The following is a 21,081-nucleotide window of genomic DNA, read 5'->3' as shown; positions in this document are numbered from 1 at the left end:
TAATGACAGTGGCATGCGTGGAATAGGAAGATGACTGGCATGTGTATTGGATACGCCATATATCAGGGTCTTCCACAGTGATATAACCCCCGGAACAGAGGATTAGGAGCAGAGAAGCGTAAGGACAGGGTAGGATATTGTGTGGTTTGGGTGGCTGACTTAACGCCAGTTTTGAAGGGTGGGGAGAATGTTCCTCATTTCGTGGAATGCTATGAAGTAATCAGATATATGGAGGAGAATGTGACACCCGATACCACCCAGGCCTCAAAAGGGTAAAATTATATTCTCCACTAACATTCTAGAATGTTTTTATTGTCATGAAGAGAATGAAAAGCACCTTCAAAAAGATAGTCAAGTCAGTGATGAGGAACGGACAATACAAAAGATACAAATTAAGAAAGGAATACAGAATGTGCAGATAATGAAAATATGTTAGGCACAACAGGCACCAATCTTCTCATCTTTGATAAAGGTTGTCAAGGCTTTTAACATTCCAAACGAATTCATCAGGATAGACCAATTCTTTTGAAATGAGTAAAGGAGGCACATAATGAAAAGCAGAATAGTATGTTTTGGAAAAGTTAACAGTGTCAAATAGGGTAAAGTCCAGAGGGCAGAGATTCATCCATTACTACAAGATAAAATCAAAAGCAATGTGTCCACATCTAGAAATACATTGACTTTCACACGGGGCTGAATTTGTCAAGTGAAAGATGCTCTCAAGATATCTTATAGCAGAAGATTGGTATTATCAGAGCTGAAAATAGCACCAATGTGATGGATGTATTGATTAGGTGCACGCATTTGTAGCATTTTTCCACAAGTTTAATAAACACAACAGATACAAAAAACACAGATTTTAGTCATCAATAATATACCCTCCTTCACTATTTACAACAGCCTGCGAACAGTAGGGTAACTTTTCAATTCTATGACTGTAGAAATCACATGGTTTTGAGGTGAGGAACTTGTTGAGCCATGTTCCGAGCACATTTTCATCCGAAAAGGAATTTCCTTGAAGGTTCTTTGATAGAGAGCGGAAAATGTGAAAATCTAAGGTTGCAAGGTCAGGTAAATAACATGGTTGTGGAATAACTCCCTAACCTAATTCCTGCATTGTGTTTTATGTATATAGTGTTTTTTGAAAGTCTAGCGGAATGTAGGTAGGTGTTATTGTGGAGTAACATCGCTTCATGCAGTCATCCTGGTCGTTGTTCGTGGACTGTGTCTGCAAGGTGTCTCAGTTGTTGACAACAAATGTCAGCAGTGATGGTCAAACCTTGGGGAAGCAATTCGTAGTACACCACACCGTCACTGTTTCACCAGATGCATAACATCATTTTTTGTGGATGTGCGTATGTGTTTATATAGGGAGTTGCTGCTTTCTTTAGGTTCCATCATTCATTTCTTTTCATTATGTAAGCATAAAAAAACTACTTTTTGTCACCAGTAATGATACAGACTTGGAATGGTCGGTGTTGTTCACGAGCCAATTGATGATGAGCAAGCAGAGGTGCACATGCGGCCACTCGCTGATATTTGTTATTTTGGCTTAAAGCATGTAGTACCCCTACACCCGATTTCTGAACCTCCCCCATTGCACAATGGTGAAATGATCACAGTTCATCACATTTGCCAGTTCGTGAGTACACCTATGTGAATCATTGTGGACCAATGTGTTTAAATGATCTTCATCAAACCCTGAAGGTCTTCCTGAATGTGGAGAGTCACTAATGTCGTAACAATCCTCCTTAAAACTATTTTCTTGCCATGCTCTATCCAATAGCATTATTCTCATACACGGTGCAAAAGTTTCTGACTGCCTCCATTGCACACTCAAAATATCTTAGTTCATCCATGCATAAAAGCAGAGGTCACACTTCACAGTTTACTAAATATTAATCGCTTTCCTGCATTTTCCCACTTTATGTCTGATATATGTACATAATAGGCATCAAAATACTTGCCAGGGACTTTTTTATTACCTGTTCCCATTGTGTTACAGGTGCAAAAATAAAATTCACAAGTAAGAAAACCCAAATTTTATAGAGGGTACTCAAATGAATTCAGGATGAAACTGGAAGAACTTTGCTGATACTTGTAAGACCTTTTTGCATCTGTCTTACAGAGAATCTTTGCAAACTGTGTGGTGAGAGGGTACGTATTCCACAGGAAAAGTGACATTGGTGAGGACTCTAGGATGGAGGGTGGCTGCATTCATAAGTGTGAATATCATGTCACCTGTTGCCCTCACCATAGATTTAAAAACAGTTTGTCACATACATATCCCAAGCAGAAGTTAGAAGTTTGTGCACTGTACCATCCGCCAAAAGAATACTTGGACAACACTTTGAAAACTTCCATTGGTCATCTTTCTGTGTCATTCCTCCTGGTTGATGATGTTATTACACAAAATGTGCTGTGTAGTTCCTCCTCTATCTGACACAGAGCAAGAATCAGAGTTTTACACAGTCTGAGGACCTGTGCTTCCTAAGTACTCAGCATATGACTTATTCTGTCACTGTTTAGAGGTCATTCTCTGCTACTGACGTTTCAATATGCTGCCCATCTCTCATAGATGTTGCTCAGTGGGAACAGGGTACAGACCATCACGAAGCAATAACTTCCCCTTTTGGATATACCTGCAAGACAGAACAACCCCTGAAATGGATGCTCATCAGGGCTAAGTGGATGCTATGTGGTCATACAGCACTGTTCAACCATCAAGACAGTGAGCAGGACTGGGTGGCTCACTTCACAAGCATGAACCACCAGGATGCTGCCTCATCCATACAAAAATTCTCAGACCACCACAGAAATAATCCTGTCCCTTTGTGGAATAAATAGTGCCACTCTGCAGTCAGGGACAGTTATGTGCCACTGCGAAGTTTCAAGGGTGCATCAACCACAGACAAACTCTCGAATTATTGGATTGGAAGAAAGGAGAGCAAGGAAAGGTCATGTCAGAAGTTCCTGAACTCAATTAAAGAATAGATCCACTTATGTATGGAAAGCTGTCAGAAAGACAACACACAATCAAAGGCACCAATACCAACTATACATTCAGGAGGCTACACACAAGTAATGCAGACATTGTCCAAACAATGGCAGAAGACATTGTCCAAACAATGGCAGAATATTTTACTAACATAACCACCACAGTTATCACGGAAAGAGGTAGTTGGAATTAAATTTACATAAATGAGGAAGTGATAACAGCCCTCCTTCGTGAAGGAGTTGGTGTCTGCTACCTTTAAAACTGATAATTTCTTCTAGTAGTACTCAGATTCATTATGATGATGAGTTATGACAGCTTAACAGTCAATCAGAGGAAATCCTCACATACTTTTAAATCAAATTTGACATGCAGGACAATAACATTCCTGAAATAAATCCATAATTACCCCCTTCTGAAACCAGGACTAATATATTCTCAAGTAGGTATCGCAGTGTCATGCTTAATAGATGTGTAGGAAAGTTATTGGTACACATAGTTCATGTACAGCTGACTGTAACTGTCAAGACAAAAAGATACTGTGATCACTTATAGTCTTGCATTAATGCAGGTTGCGTGCCTAAAGGAACCTAAAGGCAAATTACCTAAAGGTAATGACTTCACCAGTACAGTGTGATGGAACTCTAAAACATTTCCTAGCAGCTACCTCACTGAGTTTTACATTAAAAAATTATTATTATTTCAGCCTTTGATCAATTTATAGAATGAAAAAGGCATATTATAGACAGCTATAAAGTCTGACACATATTGTATAAATAATATTTTATGTAAACTATTTTAGTATGCTATACATGAGATTGAATTGTTACAGAAAAAATCAGTTCCTGGATGATGATACTGCAACATCTTTACCAGCAGACACACCAAGTGCTACATTTGTTTCTGTGGTAAGTTTCTCCTGCAATGTATATGACTTTATCACAAATTTCATACTATGTCCAAATCTTTCTCTTGGGTAGGCAATCTAATCATATAGTTAAACTGGTGGTAAATTTGTTGTTGAGCTGGTGCAGTTACTGTCCTTTTTTTTTTTTCCTTTGACAGTCTGACCTGCAGTAATTCTTTTATGTTCCATCATGTCTGCTTGATTGTGATGTATTGCAATGTATTTCCTACACTAGTGTTTTTGTTGTCATTTTCCTTATTCATACATGTAAAACAGTTGTTACTTGTAAATGTGGTAATTAATTGACACCCTACAAAAGGGAATATTTCTGTGGAAGTTGTGGGATTTGATGTTGTAATTGCTAATCGGAAAAGCTGAGAAATGATTAATGTATTTATTTATCCAAGTATTATTTTTGCACTCCCATATTCTGTAATAAAATTCACTTTCTAGGTAAAGAACCATTAGTTTAAAAATCCACTTATTTACTGTACGCATTTTGTGTGCTTAGATGTGCATGTTTTTGCCTCCTAAATGACTTTGTTGTGGGCTATATTGTAGTATTGCTGCTTGCTTCTTAAGTTTTTTGTTTCCCATCTCATGGTTTCAAATAATGTGCTTCCCTTGGCTGTGCTAGGGTGGAGACAAGCTTACTCTGTCCTTGGGAGGAAATAACACCTCAGTTGCTGATACGGGCGCCGTCGACTGCAAGGACGATTCCAACGATAGTGGATACATACGTAGTACTACACCAGTCACTGTTACCCATTTTTCCTGGTCTGACCGAGGGAAACTTGAACAAGTTATTTTACCTTCTCCTGATGCAAAAGAAGACTCAGAGGCACCAACCAATATGAAACTTTTGAATTTCAATGTAATTAATACAGTAAACACTCAGGCAGTCCCTTGTATGTCACCAAATATTGTCACACCTACACCACTTTCACCACTTTTGTATCACTCTCTAACAGTAGAAACAAATGAAGACAATATTTTCACCAATTCTCCAGTCTCAAGTTATAATTCAAACAATCCATTTATTAGTAGCATTTCATCTTCCACAACTAACCCATTCCATTTATTATCCGTAGAAAAAACAAGCCTCAGTTCTAATCCTTTCAAGGATCCTGAAACAAGTCCTGATAAACTGACTGAAAGCATCAACTTCAACAACTACCAAGAACCAAAATCACCTAAGCTTCTTGAACCTAACATAACTTCAGAAACAAAGTTATCAGAAAACTTACCGTTGTCCTCATCCTCTCCCTTCACAAAGAATCACACCACATCTTCAGTGATGGAAAATGTGCCCAAGAGTCATGCAAATCAGCTCAAAGTTACAAAGGTAAGTGTCACACCTTGGGTTTATTTTCACTATATAAATATGGAATCTTTTCTGCACATGCTTTTTGTATGTACTGCTCGGGTTGGTCTCCATTCTAATAAAGTAATGTACAGTAAGATTTGCAAGTGCTGTTTCTGTGGGACTGTTACAATGTGTTTGTAAGTGTATGTTATGCTTTTTTCCGTTTTTGTGAATCACAACAGATTTAATGTATAATGTAAAGTGTATATTAAACATGAACTGTAGTGCCAACAGTGCTTGATTGGGCCCGTTTTACACTGTCAAAGATTGTTGACAAATCTTTTGTAAAAGCCAGGAATGTGCCCTAACTTGTACAAAGAGATATGATAGAAGTACCCAAGGGCACTGTCGAATATTTTAAAAAGTTCTTTTATAAAAGATATTTGACAAAGTTTGGGAACATCGCCCTCTTAAAAATCGTGTAAGAATTCACACAACTATTTCAGCCTTAAGAAGAAGTTGGGCAAACCAAGATCCCTGTTCTCTGTGTGACACAGCGATACATTACCCTGCTGCTTTGTTGTCACTAAAACACACCAAGAGTTAATGGAAACAGATGGCTACTGGCTCAGGCCAGGTCTGAGTTCAGGAAAAGCCAGGTTTAGCAATCCGTTCACAACCGAGGTACGGAGTTCCCAGAAGTGCTCACCAAGTGCCACAAGTGCAGCAAACATTGCCCCCTGCTTGTGTAACATAACAGTAAAATATGCTAATAAAGAAAGCAGGGAGAGCATTGTACAAGCTAAGTTTGATACTTGAACACCACACACTGTAGAAAACCAAATTGATAATCAAGTATGAGTGTGGGTAAATTGTACAATGCAGACAGTTTAAATAAGCAGAGTTGTGATCAACAAACAAGATAAGAATAACTCAGTGGTTGACCTTCTTATTACACCTGAAGTCCATAAGGCTGACCATGTTATAAAATGAATGCCAACCGCTGTGCTGGCAGCTGCATAGCACTGGCAACAGGCATGCGCTCTGGCGAGGTCTGAGGTGACTGGAACATTCTTAAGTGCTGGGGAAGTATTTCTGTTCTGCCACAAAATGCACTACTGCTCATAAACTAAATATTCTAAAATAATAAGTTACATTTGACTTTTACCTAGATGATGAAATTAAAGCTTAGAATAGAAGTACAGTATATTCAGTAGATCAGTGATGAGAGATCCTCAAAGATGTCACACATGTGGATAATAGTGCAACTGAGCTTAACACATTTGTTGAAAAACTTTTAGATGGCATCAGAAAGACAGCGTGGTAGACACCTTTTTTGTCTCAAAAGTGGTAACGAATTAAAAAATTCTGAAATATGCAAATGGAAGGTTAGTTCATACGTAAACATTACATATAGGGAGGTGGATGAACACACACTGCCATAAAAAAGACAAAACAATTTTTTTTTTTCCAAACGTGTTTTACTTTCAGTTGCAACAGCACACAATAATATAGGACAGAAACACGGACCTGAAACATCTTATGAATCCCTCAGAATAGTCTCTCAATGAATCCATCACACACTGCCAATGTTATGGAAGACACCGAATACCCATGGCCTCACCATGAGTGATTCGTCAGATCTCAATCGTCACTGCTATGACAGTGTCTTCATGTGTTCAAAAGTGTGTTCTACACAATAGCTCTTTCAGTTTTGGTAGGGCTCATAATTGCAAGATGATAGTCTGGTGAATGTGGTTGATGCTCCAGTACTTCCTATCCCCATTGCGCGAGCAGATTCCACATACACGCTGCCATATGGGCTCTTGCGTTGTCCTGAAGAATTAATGCATTGCATAGGTGTTCAAGACATTTCTCCCAAATAGCCCGTCATAGGTGTTGTTGCAGGAAAGTAAAACAGTTGTATAGTGCATTAATAGTGTGGGACGAAATGGCACAAAATCACTCCTCTTAATATCATAGGCTACGATAACCATTAACTTGACAGGGGAGGGATTGTGGACCTTTGTGTCTGCTACCAAGATGACCTGATGAATAGCAAAATTCAGTGGCATTTTCAATAAAATAATTTAGGGTATTTGGCCACGTCATTATAAACACTAAAGCAACTAAATTTCCACTGTTTTAACCACAGGGTGTATACGACCCGGGACAACCCGGAGATTCGGGAAAAACCCAGGAAATTTTCCATCCGGGAGAAAACCGGGAAAAACCCAGGAATTTTTTAGAATTCCAGGAATTTCTCATTGTTTTAGTTTTCCGTTAAATTTTTGTAACTTTGGCTGGTAAGACCCAATACTCTGAGAAAGAATATTACTGTATCTCGCTACTGCAGAATAATACTGCACCAATAAAACAGGAACGAGAGGGGGGGAAAAAAAAAAATAAAAAAAAATAAAACTTAAGTTGCAAGGGAAAAGTACCATATACAAGAACAAAACACAGGGGGGCAAATTCATATTATTCTTCAGAAGCTAGAGTGTATGAATGAAATGTGAAACTATTTCCTAACATCAAATTTTTTGCTTGTAGTAGGCCTGATAGCATTTGATATTGGTACTTCGTTCATTATATTCTGTCGTGTTATAAAAATTACCATTTGTGCCAAAACAGTCTCGTTTATTTGGTGTGTGTAACAATTGCTGCAATATTAGGCCGGCCTATTTCATTTTATCTAGCAGTGACAAAATACACGTAAACAGATCGAGAAACCACACCAGTCTTGGGTACTATTTGTATTAACAGCTTTTCTAGTATTAGTCAACGACATTTCGTTCTTTCATGTAGCAAAACGTTGACGAACTTTAATGAGATGCTAGACTCTTTTTCCAGAAAGGAAAGTACACCATATAAAGATGTGGTAAGATTAGAGAGAAAAAAAATCAAGGACTTGAGGATTAAAGAAATGTGTACCGTCTTGCTTGTCTCATGTCTACTCATTTTATGTATCCTATATTTAATTTTATGTCACACAAAACAGCAAGTTATTAGCTAATAGGCAGTAAAAGACTGCAAATTTTCTGAAGAGTTCTTGTTCTGCCGGTTGCAGATAATCCTATCCGGTATTAATTGCGAGATTTTTTTAAAGAGGGGCAGGATGTCAAACCGGCCGACTGGTAGCAGGAGAGGCACCACAGGACATTTTAATTTTCATTGGCCTGAATAAAGTTTGATGGCACCCATTACAAAATATTAGACGTTTGAATTCCACAGAGCGAAATACAGAGACATGCGATGGAAGAATGCTGTGTGAAAAGTCGTGGCACTGCACTTTGGCACACATACCAAATAACATGTCTTACGTTCCCTCGAACATATATGTTTTATCTATCAGACTCTTCAAAAAGATGTGCACTACAAAGTGAAGATATTTTTGAAAAATCGATTTTTTTTTTAATTTTTGGCATCCTACCTCAAGCGCTGGAGGGAGGGGGAGGGGGAGCGCCACTATCTAATATTGCCCCGGATCGGAAATATCATAGATCCGGACCTGATGCACAGAGCAATCTGAGTTGTAGTGGGGAGGTGGTAGCCTCCACGTGACTCATGTTTACGTTAAGTGATTTTGCTGTTTCCTCTTCGTTTATTGCTCTCACGTCAAATGAAAACAAAACGGATTTCTGTGTCTGGGAGCTATCAAGTGAATTACAATACACTCACATAATTACGGAAGGCTAAAATATGTTATTAGTTTCAGATTTTATTTTGTTTCCACCTTTCTGACAGTCAAGCATTAATCGCCTTGCAGAACAATGAAGTTATTTTTGTCGGAAAGTAACATGTGGTGTTTGATGGAATTCGAATCTATACTTTCGTAACACAAAAATATGCAGTGTACATGTTGCTGCACATCAGACATCTTTCCAAAACGTGTTTTTTCCCCTGAGTTTCGTTTTCTAAAGTGCCAGGAAATTCTACGCCGGTGTATGAAACCACAATCATTGAAAGGACTGATAAGTTTTACAGTTCCGAGGAAAAGTATACTGTTACTTAACACAGAAAAAGTGTATTTTCATCCAGGAGAAAGTGTATTTTTAGCCGGGAAATCCGGAAAAAATCCAGGAATTTCTTTTCCTCGGCCACGTATACACCCTGAACCAACTTGGTGCGGTTCTCTTTTGTGTGAGATAATCAAGGAAAAATTCTTGTCACATATTTTTATATGCATTTTCTGGGATGTAGCTGTGACAGATCTCAGAATTTATGTATTATAGTAGTTGTATTAGTAGTAGTAGTAGTAGTAGTAGTAATAATAATAATAATAATAATAATAATAATAGTGATTTAAATGTGTTGGTAACAAACAAAACTTACAGCTTTGATGATAATTTTGAGGCAGAGATCAGTTGCAGTCTCCCTTCAGACTGAATGATCGGAGGATGCTACTTCTTCTGAAATCAGTGTGTACAGGTGCTGAAGGGACCTTTTCAGGTTGTCAAGGATGTGGACATTTGAAAGGCTTTTTTCAAATGAAAGATTTGGTTAAAAATCACATATCACATATTTTCAGTACAGGAAATGTTGACAGGTGTGTCCAGGTTGGTCTATGAAGCAATTAGCCAGTCTTGGTGGCCATAAGATGAAGTAAATTTTGTGTTGAACAAAGTCCGAAAAAAGATGCAGGGTGTGTGTCCAGCTGGGAACTGATGCTCCAGGCAGTGACCAAGTGACCGGTAGACATGTTGTATCACTCCCATGCTCCCTGTTGACTGCTACTAGTGGGTGTATAGTTGGCATGTTGTCAGAAGATAATGATCCTTGGTGATACTTGAATATTACGAAGAAATATTAAAATGAATAATTTAAAATAAGGATCGGAGTGTGTAGATGTCTTGCACATTTCCTCCCCCTTCTATAAGGCCAACATATAGGGGGAAGGTGACCCATTGGAGTGCTTATAGTTACGGGTAACAAAGGTCTGGTACCTTGCACCGTGGGTTTTGAATCCGTGCCAGATGACATGGACCTCGATTACCCCTGCCGTCGCGCAGTAAGCCGTGGTTGCGCGCGCACTCCTGGCCCGCGTATAATGTGAGGGCGCCACGGTGGAGCACGTGGTCCCAGCTTCCAGTAGTGATGTACTCTATCATGTATTTAAGCGCCTGCCTCTCGCCCAGCAGGCAGTCTGACATTCATGTTAGTCTATCGACATCTCGCCTACAGACAGCTTGTTTACATTGCTTTGTTTCCGTGTACAAGTGAACGTTTTGGATTCGTGAGGTTTCGCTTGTGACCCCATTGCTATTTGCGTGTTGTTGTTCATTAGGTCTTGCTCGGTCATCTGGTGTTGTTGTTGTCCATCCTTCCCCATTCGTTTTGTTTGTTCACGGGCCGCTGCCGCACTTTCGGCAACCCCGCAACCAGAACGTTCACGGTTACATTTTGTTAACGAGGTAAATGGTGGTAGTTGTTAGCATGGAGGCGAAGTTGGTCTGTCTTCTGGAGCTACAGCAGCAGCTCATGCAGCAGCAGCAACAGCAGCAGCTGCTCCAGTTAGAATCTTACAAGTTGCTACGGTTGCTAATGGACAAAGTCAATGCCCAGGACGCATTACCACAACAGTTTCCGAGTCCTTGGGTGTTCGATGCTTTCCCACGTCCGCTGCCGTTCCCACCATTTAATGACACTAAAGAAGACTGGGAAACATACTTACATCAGCTGAAACAACATTTCATGGCTTTTCAAGTCACAGATGACTCCTTGCAGCGGTCGTTGTTTTTGTCTTGGGCCTCTCCAGACACATTCTTTCTTCTCCGCAAGTTGGCACTGTTGTCCGATCCTGTGGCTCTTTCTTTCCAGAAGATATGCCTTTCGCTGATGAACTATTGTTCCCAATGCTACCATGTGGTCGCCTCTCTGCTGGAGTTCCACCAGTACCATAAACAGCCTGGTCAATCATATTGTTCCTGGGTCATGGAGTTGCAGGCTCTCAGCCATCGATGCGATTTTACGTGCACCAATCAGCAGTGTAAGGCTTTGTATGCAGACTCCCTGATCCGGGATGTGGTGGTTCAGCTGGCTTCCGATCCTGAGGTCCGTACTGCAGTGTTCAAACTCGATAACCCCTCCTCGGAAGAGATTCTCCGCATTGTACACTCCTTTGAAATTGCTCAGGTGGCTAATGAATGTCTTATGGGGCAGCCGCAAGTGGCAGCGATCGATGTGTCTCAGCAGTTTCCGCCCTCATGATGTCGACGTGGCCCTGCCGACAGAGGCCAGTGCCGTCGGGACTCCTCTTTGTCTGACATCTCTATGGCATCAGCACCTCCAGTCGCCCCTAGTCGCTGGTCCTGCGGCCCACTTCCATCGTGCCCACAGTGCTTTAGCGCGCATTCTCGAGCTGGTTGTCACCACCGCTGGAAAACGTGCACGCTATGTAACAAGGAGAGCCACATCCGATTGGTTTGTCGTAATCGCTCGACTCGCTCCAGTCCTGGGCCTCAAGATACCGTCCATGCTCTGCAATCGGTAGTCCCACAGAATGACCCATCAGCGCAGAAGCTTTTCCTCACGCTCTGCCTTTTCACTGAGGATGTCAGTTTTTAGGTTGACACTGGGGCCACCATCTCCCTGATTAATATGGCAACGTATACCCGACTGGGCTCTCCTGAGTTGTCCCCTCCCTCTCAGCGTTTGGTCGCCTACGGAGACGGTTCCATTCCCCTTCATGGGCAGTTGGACGCCCAGGCAACGTACAAACGTGTTACCCAGCTCCTTACCCTATTTGTCATCGACCATCCAGCAGCTTCGAATATTTTTGGCCTGGATGCGTTTCACCTGTTTGGCTTTTCAATTTCTGATGAAGTTAAGGTCGTTTCCATGGCTGTTCCATTTCAGGACTTGGAGAATCTGTGCTCCGCTTTTGCGTCATCGTTTGCAACAGATCTCAGATGTGCTTCCAATGTGCACATCACATTTTGACCAATGCGCAACCTCGCTTTTTCCAAGCCCGACCCCTTCCGGTGGCCTTACGGCTGGCAGTCAAGCAAGAACTTGATCGGCTCCAGGCCACTCGTGTTCTGGAGCCTGTGACATACATTTCCCTTGGCAACACCATTGGTGGTCATACGGAAACCCAATGGGTCCCTTCTCCTGTGTGAGGACTTCGGCGCTACTGTCAATGCTCAGTCCCTCATCGACAGTTACCCCATTCCCCGACAAGAAGACCTTCTCGCCAAGCTTGCCGGGGGGAGAGTACTTTCCATGATCGACCTGGCTGAGGCATACCACCAGTTACCCTTGGATGCCGATTCCCAGAACATCTTTTGGATTGTACAAGTACATGTGCCTTCCATTTGGTGTCTCTTCAGTGCTGGCCATTTTCCAGTGGTTCCTGGAGCAGCTTACGCGGCCTATCCCTGCCTGCATGAATTATCTGGGTGGCATCTTGGTCACCGGGCGTTCCCGCCAGGAACATTGGCAAAACCTCAGTGTCTTACTTCATGCTCTGTAATCTGCAGGTTTATGCTGTCGGCTGGACAAGTGTTGTTTTTTTTTCATCCGGAAGTGGAATACTTAGGCCACTGGCTTAGCAAAGAGGCATTCGCCCTTCAGGTCATAAAGTCGAGGTCATTGAGGCCCTTTCTCGTCCCAAGGACTTATCTGAACTCCATGTCTTTTTGGGCAAGGTTACTTATTACTTAAAGTTCTTACCCCAGGCTGCCTCCATTGCTCAACCCCTCAATCACTTGCGTTGCAAAGGGGTGCCTTTTGATTGGACTCCTGCCTGTGACCAGGCTTTTCTCTGTTTAAAGGTGATGCTGAAGTCCACCCATAGCCTCACTCCTCCCTTCTCTCTGGACCGCCCTTGGTTGTGGCGGCTGGCACGTCACCATACAGCATTGGGGCCATCCTCGCGTGTCGGAATGCCGATGGCTCCGAACAGCCCATCGCTTATGCATCTAAGATGTTGACCCCAGCCCAAGAAACTACTCCCAGATTGAAAAGGAGGCCCGGGTGATCGTGTTTGCCATCCAATAATTTCACACCTATCTCTTTGGGGCAAAGTTCGCCCTCCTGATGAACCATAAACTCTTAGTTATGTTTTTTGGACCCCACTCTCACCTTCCAGATTGGACGGCTCAATGCGTCCAGCACTGGGCGTTATTTTTACGAAATTGCGCTTACACCTTACCGGTATAATCCCACCGGCCACCATGCTAATGCGGACGCTTTGTCACATTTCCCAGCAAGCCCCGATCCTGCGTTTGACCAACAGGAAGTCCTCTGCTTTCACATTGATTCTGCCTGCCGGAATGCGCTAGACAGTCTGCCTCTTATGGCTGCTCACAATGCTGTGGCTACCTGCCACGACCCTATCTTGCGGCAGGTTCTCCGCTATGTGGTCCATGGTTGGCCCTCCTATATTATTCGTCGGATGCGGACCGATTTCAGCCCCTGGTGCTACCTGTCATACAGGCTCTCCGTGGTTGTCGATGATGTCCTTCTGTTAGGTACGGAGTCAGATGCCCATTGGGTGGTCATCCCTCCAGAGTTGCAGCATCAAGTGCTCCGTTTGTTACACCGGGGGCACTGGGGTATGTCCTGCATGAAAGTTTTGGCTCTCCGGCATTGATGGCGATATTGACCACCTGGTCTGCGGGTGCACTGTGTGTGTGTGTGTGTGTGTGTGTGTGTGTGTGTGTGTCACCAGGCAAGACCCCTCAGTCGTTCACACTCTGGCCTGTGCCTCACTGGCCCTGGGATCGCATCCATCTCGGTTTTGCTGGCCTGTTTTCAGGGTCCATGTGGTTACTTATCATTTATGCCTACCCCAAATACCAATATGTCATCCACATGGCGTCCACCACTACGGAGGCCACACTCACAGCCCTGGCCCAGGTTCTCGCCATAGAGGGCCTGCCTCACACATTGGTCTCCCAATTCACAGCATCCTCCTTCCACGACTTCTGTGAGGACAACGGTGTCAAACATATCCATAGCCCACCCTTCCTCAAATGGCACGGCAGAGAGGCTTGACTGCACATTTAAACAGCAGTTGATGAAGGCGGTCGACACATCTCCAACCACGTCGGCCCTCACCCTGTTTTTGAGCACCTATCACACCACGCCAATTGATGGCCGCAGTCTGGTGGAGCTCCTCCACAGGTGACAGCCGCGGACCCTGCTTCATTTGCTGATGCTGTCCCCCTCCCACCCTCACTCCTGGTCCTCTCAGCGTTACGCCCACGGTACAACCATAGAGACCCGCATGGTCATCATGGCCCATGGGCAGCGTGTCACATCGGTGCAGACGTCGAAAGGGTTGGAGCGCTGTCGTCATAACCAGCTCCGCCCACATGCCCCCGCAGGACTCCCACCGCCGTCTCCTCCTCCACTACCTCCTTCGGGTACAGATGTGCTCCTCGAGTTGCTGCCACTGCCCCCGGTTGCTGCCGCCCCGCGGGCCTGCCGCCGGCCCTCCCCGCCCCCAGGTGGATCGGTGGCTCCCTCCACTGCCCTGGCCTTTGGCTCGGCCATCATGGACACATCGGACATCCCTTCCTCCTTGCGATCGGTGGTTGACCAGCCTGGGTCTTCTCCCATCTGCCGACCGCCTCGGCACCATCCGGGGTGTTTCTGCCCCTACGCACAAGTTTCAGGGGGGAAGTATCTGGTATCGAACACTGCAGGTTTCGAATCCATGCCAGACGGCATGGACCTTGATTACCACTAGAGGTCTCTCGAGCTGTTGCGCCGTAAGCCGTGGCTGCACACGTGGTCCCAGCGGCCTATAGCGACGTGCTCTATCATATATTTAAGCACCTGCCTCTCGCTTAGCAGGCAGTCTGATATTTGCATTAGTTTATTGACATCTCGCCAACAGACAGTTTGTTTACATTGCTTTGTTTCCATGTACGAGCGGATGTTGTGGATTCGTGAGGTTTCGCTTGTGACCCCTTGTTGTTCGTTAGGTCTTTCTCGGTCGTCCATCGTTGTTCACGTCCGTCCTTCCCCATTCGTTTTGTTTGTTCGCAGGCTGCTCCCATTTGGTTCCGCTGTGCTTTTTTTCTCAGCAACTCCACAACCAGCATGGTTGCGATTACAACAAAAGGTGTGATAATCCAAGTTTGCCAGGAGGACTTCAAAAAAAAAAAAAACTACGGTATGTTGTGTTACTGGTGTAACATTAATAGGATGGTACTGTTGTTGAGGATGGAAGTGAAAGGTGGCGATAGTAGCTCAAATTGCCACAGCAGTGGATTAACATAAGCAACAGGAACATTTAGTTATCTGCATCACTTTTGTAAAATGGTATGAACATGATACCAAGAGAATACAAATACAGTCATCATGGAAATAATACCTTTTAAATTGTCTTCATTATATAAAAATAAATTTTGGGCTGGAGAATATATATTAAGCTAATAAGCAGACAAAAACCTAACTTGATTGGCAGTATCCCACAGCAGTGAAATAAATCTTTTATTACTGTTCATTAAACTTCGATTGCAAAATACAACTAACTGAACCCATCAGATGGTAAGAACTATAACACAATGGAATCCCATGTGGGCATTAAGAACAATCACACACAGTAATTGTGAATCAACAGAAATATTTAAAAAACAGCTTAGAAATCCCGTTGCTAAACTCATAGTGATAGTAATAGTTTGGATACAGATAAACATAGACATTATGATTTACCTGGGGACAGGCAATTATTCAAAGTCAAAATTAACCTTTTAATGCAGCTAAATTAAAGCACACTGAGTCAATAAAAGTTGAATAAAATACGTAGTTCATCATATTGTTTCAGAGAGAATGTGAAAGTTACATGTAAGCATAAGCCACTTATTTAAGGTTGAAAGCTGCAAAAATTACTTCCATGATGATCAGCTTAACTGGATAAATGTAACAAAATTTTAGTATACACAGCATATAGCATGGTTCATTGTTTTTCTAAGAAAATATGAAACTTACATTAAGCAACAGGAGGACTATGGTGCAGACTTAACCACGTTCATGAGGTTGTCAGGCACCCAGAAAATGGAGTAAGACTGTGTAATTGATAAATGTAATCATGATTGCCAGAATGAGATTTTCACTCTGCAGCAGTGTGTGCACTGATATGAAATTTCCTGGCAGATTAAAACTGTTTGCCGGACTGAGACTCGAATGCAGGACCTTTGCCCTTTGCGGGCAAGTGCTCTGCCATCTAAGCTACCCAAGCACGACTCAAGACCCGTCCTCACAGCTTCAGTTCTGCCGGTACATCGTCTCCTACCTTCCAAACTTCGTAGAAGCTCTTCTGCGAACCTTGCAGAACCAGCTCTCCTGGAAGAAAGGATATTGCGGAGACATGGCTTAGCCACAGCCTGGGGGGGTGTTTCCAGAATGAGAGTTTCACTCTTTCACTCCACTGCAGAATGAAAATCCCATTCTGGAAATGTCCCCCAGGCTGTGGCTAAGCCATGTCTCCACAATATCCTTTCTTCCAGGAGTGCTAGTTCTGCAAGGTTCAGAAGAGCTTCTGTGAAGTTAGGTAGGTAAGAGACGAGGTACTGCCAGAATTGGAGCTGTGAGGATGGATCTGAGTCATGCTTGGGTAGCTCAGATGATAGAGCACTTGTCCATGAAAGGCAGAGGTCCTGAGTTCGAGTCTCGATCCAGCACACAACTTTAATCTGTCAGGAAGTTTCATAAACGTGATTGCATTGTAAATAACTAACTTAGTGTTGATAGTTACAGCATTATTGAAAGCTAGGTCACTAAAGGCTACAAACTTAAATTCATGCTTTGATAGAATGGAAATAATGGTGGGAATCCAAAGGAATGAACTCCCACCTCTTACTTGACTTAGTTTCTCCTGTGTTAGGTAGCATATCACACAAGTTTCCGCCACCAAACTCGATCAGCTGCCAGGTTTGTAGCTTCCTCCCATTTCATGTCCATATATTGAATATCCTCAGTAAAACTTGGTTTCCAGGTGTTAAAATGTCTTCCTCTATTTCTGAATGCATCGATTGGTTTCCACAACAGTGCTGGTTTTATGCATACAACTGTCACTAACTGCTAAATTTATATCGCTTTTATGAGCATCTTGCACTTTTATACAGTCGCTTACCTTGCCCCCAAGTTCCATCTGTATCTTATCTATTTTTTCCCCAAGATCTTTTTCCACTGATTTGATTTTAGATTTTACTATTACAACTTCGTCTGTAATTTTCCTCATATCCACTCGGACACATTTTAATTTATCATCAGTTGCTTTTTCAAGGTTACTCGTAATTTTTCAACTTCATTGTTCATACTGGAACCTATTTCAGTTCACATTGTACCCACATCAGTCCGAATTGTATCCGTAACTGTTCGCAATGTACCTATATCTGTTTGAATTGTACTGATATTATTTGCTATTTTATTCATATTATTTCCCAATCCCTGGATCATTTGCATTAGCTGAGACATCATATCTCCCTCACATTCATTCCCCTTGCCTGAATTCCCGCTAGCTACACTTTCGCACTCCGATTTCGGGCTAACCGGCTCACTTCCGTTTTCAGAATTACGCATACTAGGTGACTGCTTTATATTCACAAGATCTATAAGTGGAGCTTGAACTTCAGAGTTAAACAATATGTCACTATTTGCGCAGGCACTTATCTAATCTGAGATGGTTCCCTCTTCCATGGTGATGCCGTAAGTTGTAGTGGAAGTCGACATTGAAGACTGCCCTGGAGTACTCGAAGACGCTGCCGTCGTACTGCTATTGATATGCGTCCGCCACTGGAAGTTGCCTGATGTAACTGTTGCTGCTGCCGGTTACCGCATGTTCCAGCCGTCTCCGATACCGCTGTCCGTTAAACACGCTAACCACTGCCGTTCCCTGCACTCAACTTATTTAGACTGTGAGCCCCCACGCAAATTGCCTTTAACGTGACAGATTAGGGCCTCTATCGATAGCATGTGTTGTGAAAATTACTACATAATTTCGCTATTTCCAAATCCCTACTTACGGGGAAAAAAACCGACCTCACACTGTGTTTTGTGAGAGGATCACTTTGCATAGTACACTGAATAACAGAGAGCAAAGGCATTACCACTTTGCAGGACACAAATTCCAGCCGAGCCCCCAATTCTGGGCTTTCAAATAAAAAATGTGGCCCTCAACTAAGTACCCTCTGACTCAGATTTGAAATATTAAAAGTTTTGGCTTGTTTCGTTGTCTAGGGGGTAGGATATGTAGTAGCCATATTATATGCCAAATACTGTTCAGTCCACAGTATACAATATGAATACACGCATGAATCAAATGGTCGAAGGTTCCTATCACTGGGCAATTGCAAATTTTGAATGTAACATAAAAATTTATAAATGAAAGATTGCAATTAAATAAAATCTGCATGTCCTATCTTAACAACTTTAAATTATTAGTACAATAACAGAAGTACTTTTAAGAATGCTGTTTATTTCTGCAAAACATTTATTGGTGTCAATGGCCCAGCAATTAAATAAAATATAAGTTGAATAACAGGGAAACAATAGATTCCTACTTCATGTAATTAGTTATGAACAACAACATAGCTCGCGAGATATTCAGTCTAAATGCATACTACGTCTTCACTGCAGAAGCCACAGAAATCTCACAAGTGAACAAGTCGGCACTACGAATATTTCTATCTCCCGCGACCAGTCGTAAACATATCCACACTCTCCAAGTATTTTCTGCGACCATCCGTCGCACCTTCCTGTCCAGCACTCCCTCGTGTCCTGTGTGACCCGATGTTCCTCCCCTCTTCCATACAGTCTCTCCATTGACTTCAGTCGCCTACCGTAGAAATGAGCGCTGTGATTGACTAGAGCACTCGCGCCATGTCTCCAAGCCAATGCACACTCACAAACATATTGAAACACATACAAAATACTGGATTTACATTTAACTAACTTGAAATTAAATAAATATTCCTACAGCAGGACCATAAACACGCTCTCCCACACATTACTAAATACATAAACAAATTAAATAAACATATATCAAAGGAAGATTAAAACTGTGTGCCGGACCGAGACTTGAACTCAGGACCTTTGCCTTTCGCGGGCAAGTGCTCTACTGAGTTCGAGTCTCGGCCCGGCACACAGTTTTAATCTGCCACGAAGTTTCATATCAGCGCACACTCCACTGCAGAGTGAAAATCTCATTCTGGATATATCAAAGGAATAGAAGCAAAATTAGGCCAGTAGCCTAATCTCTCTGTGCTTTCCAAAACACAGTAAATATTTGACCAATTTCTTCATGAATAGTATATATCGGATATAAACAAAGACATAGACGAATAAATATATATTTACAAGTATATTTATGGCCTGGTGCGATCAATAATAATCGGCCACTTTGACCTCCAATAACTCAAGTTACATGCCTGTAATTCATACCAATGTAGGTTCACACTAATAGCTTTCTAAAGACACATCAGTTGACAAAATGGGATGTACCGTTTAGATTTTGGAAATTTGTTGCTGGGTGTTACTTGTATAATTTACAGTCAGATACTAAACATTAAACTAATAAAGATATTGAAAATCTGATTACACCATCAGAATCGTCATGCAAATAATGGCAATGTACATGTTTCTTTTTGAGGTATCATGATTCCTCTGGCCACTATTAATTTCTACGTGAACTGTGAAATGTCTGCCATTATGGTTTCACAAAGTCCACCATCTTTGGCACTTCAGGCATACAAATCTCCTTCATCGACACAAAGCACCTTCCTCAACACAGTGTCAACATGGAATTCCCAGCCACACGGTCGGCCTGGACCAGATGCTGGGGCTGCCCCACTTGCTCCGGGCTACTGTTCAGCACCACATGGTCGTGGTTGCTGACAGGCCCCGGCTTGCCGAGTAGCCCGTGCCAGCCATGCCAACTCCAAACTTGAATATTTTCAGGGTGCCCCAACTCACCCGTTACCTACACACACACACACACACACACACACACACACGCGCGCCTCTGCATGGTGTCAGCTGGATACACGATACACATGCCAGTGCTGCATTTCACCTGGTGGACTAGGTTGCGTGAGGTGGGTAGAGGGAGAGAGAGGCAGGAGGCAGGAAGAGGGGTTGGGGGTGGGTGACTAGTGGCTTGGAGGGAGGCAGCTGGTTTGCCGCCCAGGAGTGTGGTAGGGAGGAGTGGCATGCAGTGAAGGTGACATGGAGACATGAATTGGGATAGGGTGGTAGGATGGAGAAACGGAAAATGTTGGGTAAAGAATGTGAGGACAGTGAGTTACCAGAGGTCAAGGCCAGGACGGTTACAGGAGCAAAGGATGTTTCACAAGAATAACACCCATCTTCGTAGTTCGTGCCATTGGATACACATCCTTCATCTTATGGCAGTGTTGCTGTTACTTTTTATGCAACCCTAGCAGTTCACTGAGAGTTGGATTGTAAGAGGCTCTGATGTTTGTGACCATAGATTCTGAAATTACTGCAACCCTTTACTTAGAGGGATGGGATTCACATTCACATTTTGTTTTATCTCCCCGTTTAGCTTTTTAATAGTTTCGAACACCTGTGTTTGGGATCTGCATATATTGTGTTCTAAATGGGACACAAATTCTTCCCAACTCTATCTCTGTGTTATATCACTTTTCCTATGATATTCTATTTTATCTTCATGTTTTCATGTTGACAGATATTACACAATGCTTCTCATTTGTCTTTCAAAGCCTTTTCATCAGAATCTACTTCACACATGGAACAGTTTTCTTACTGTGTTTACCACATGTGTATATCTCTTTATTGATGCAGAGTATTGTTGATTTGTTCACTTTGCCTCGCTATTCTGCTTTTGACTGGCTTTTAATAGTACGCAGATGACATATACCTTCATGAGCATACTTT

At 42.6% G+C, this 21,081-nt stretch overlaps 1 protein-coding gene across 2 annotated transcripts in view; it reads left to right on the top strand.

The window, feature by feature from the left end:
* Window positions 1-21,081, top strand: part of LOC124555219 (band 4.1-like protein 5) — a 144,189-nt gene that overhangs the window by 116,064 nt on the left and 7,044 nt on the right. Inside the window, exons 15-16 of one of the 2 annotated variants that reach the window (XM_047129072.1) lie at window positions 3,828-3,903; window positions 4,540-5,247. In XM_047129072.1, the coding sequence (XP_046985028.1) occupies window positions 3,828-3,903; window positions 4,540-5,247 (784 nt within the window). The remainder of the gene's footprint in view (window positions 1-3,827; window positions 3,904-4,539; window positions 5,248-21,081) is intronic. The other variant, XM_047129073.1, reaches the window with a different exon arrangement.

The sequence above is a fragment of the Schistocerca americana genome, chromosome X (genome assembly GCF_021461395.2).
Source record: "Schistocerca americana isolate TAMUIC-IGC-003095 chromosome X, iqSchAmer2.1, whole genome shotgun sequence".
Classification (NCBI taxonomy): Eukaryota; Metazoa; Arthropoda; class Insecta; order Orthoptera; family Acrididae; genus Schistocerca; species Schistocerca americana.
This window is presented reverse-complemented; position numbering and strand designations above follow the sequence as displayed.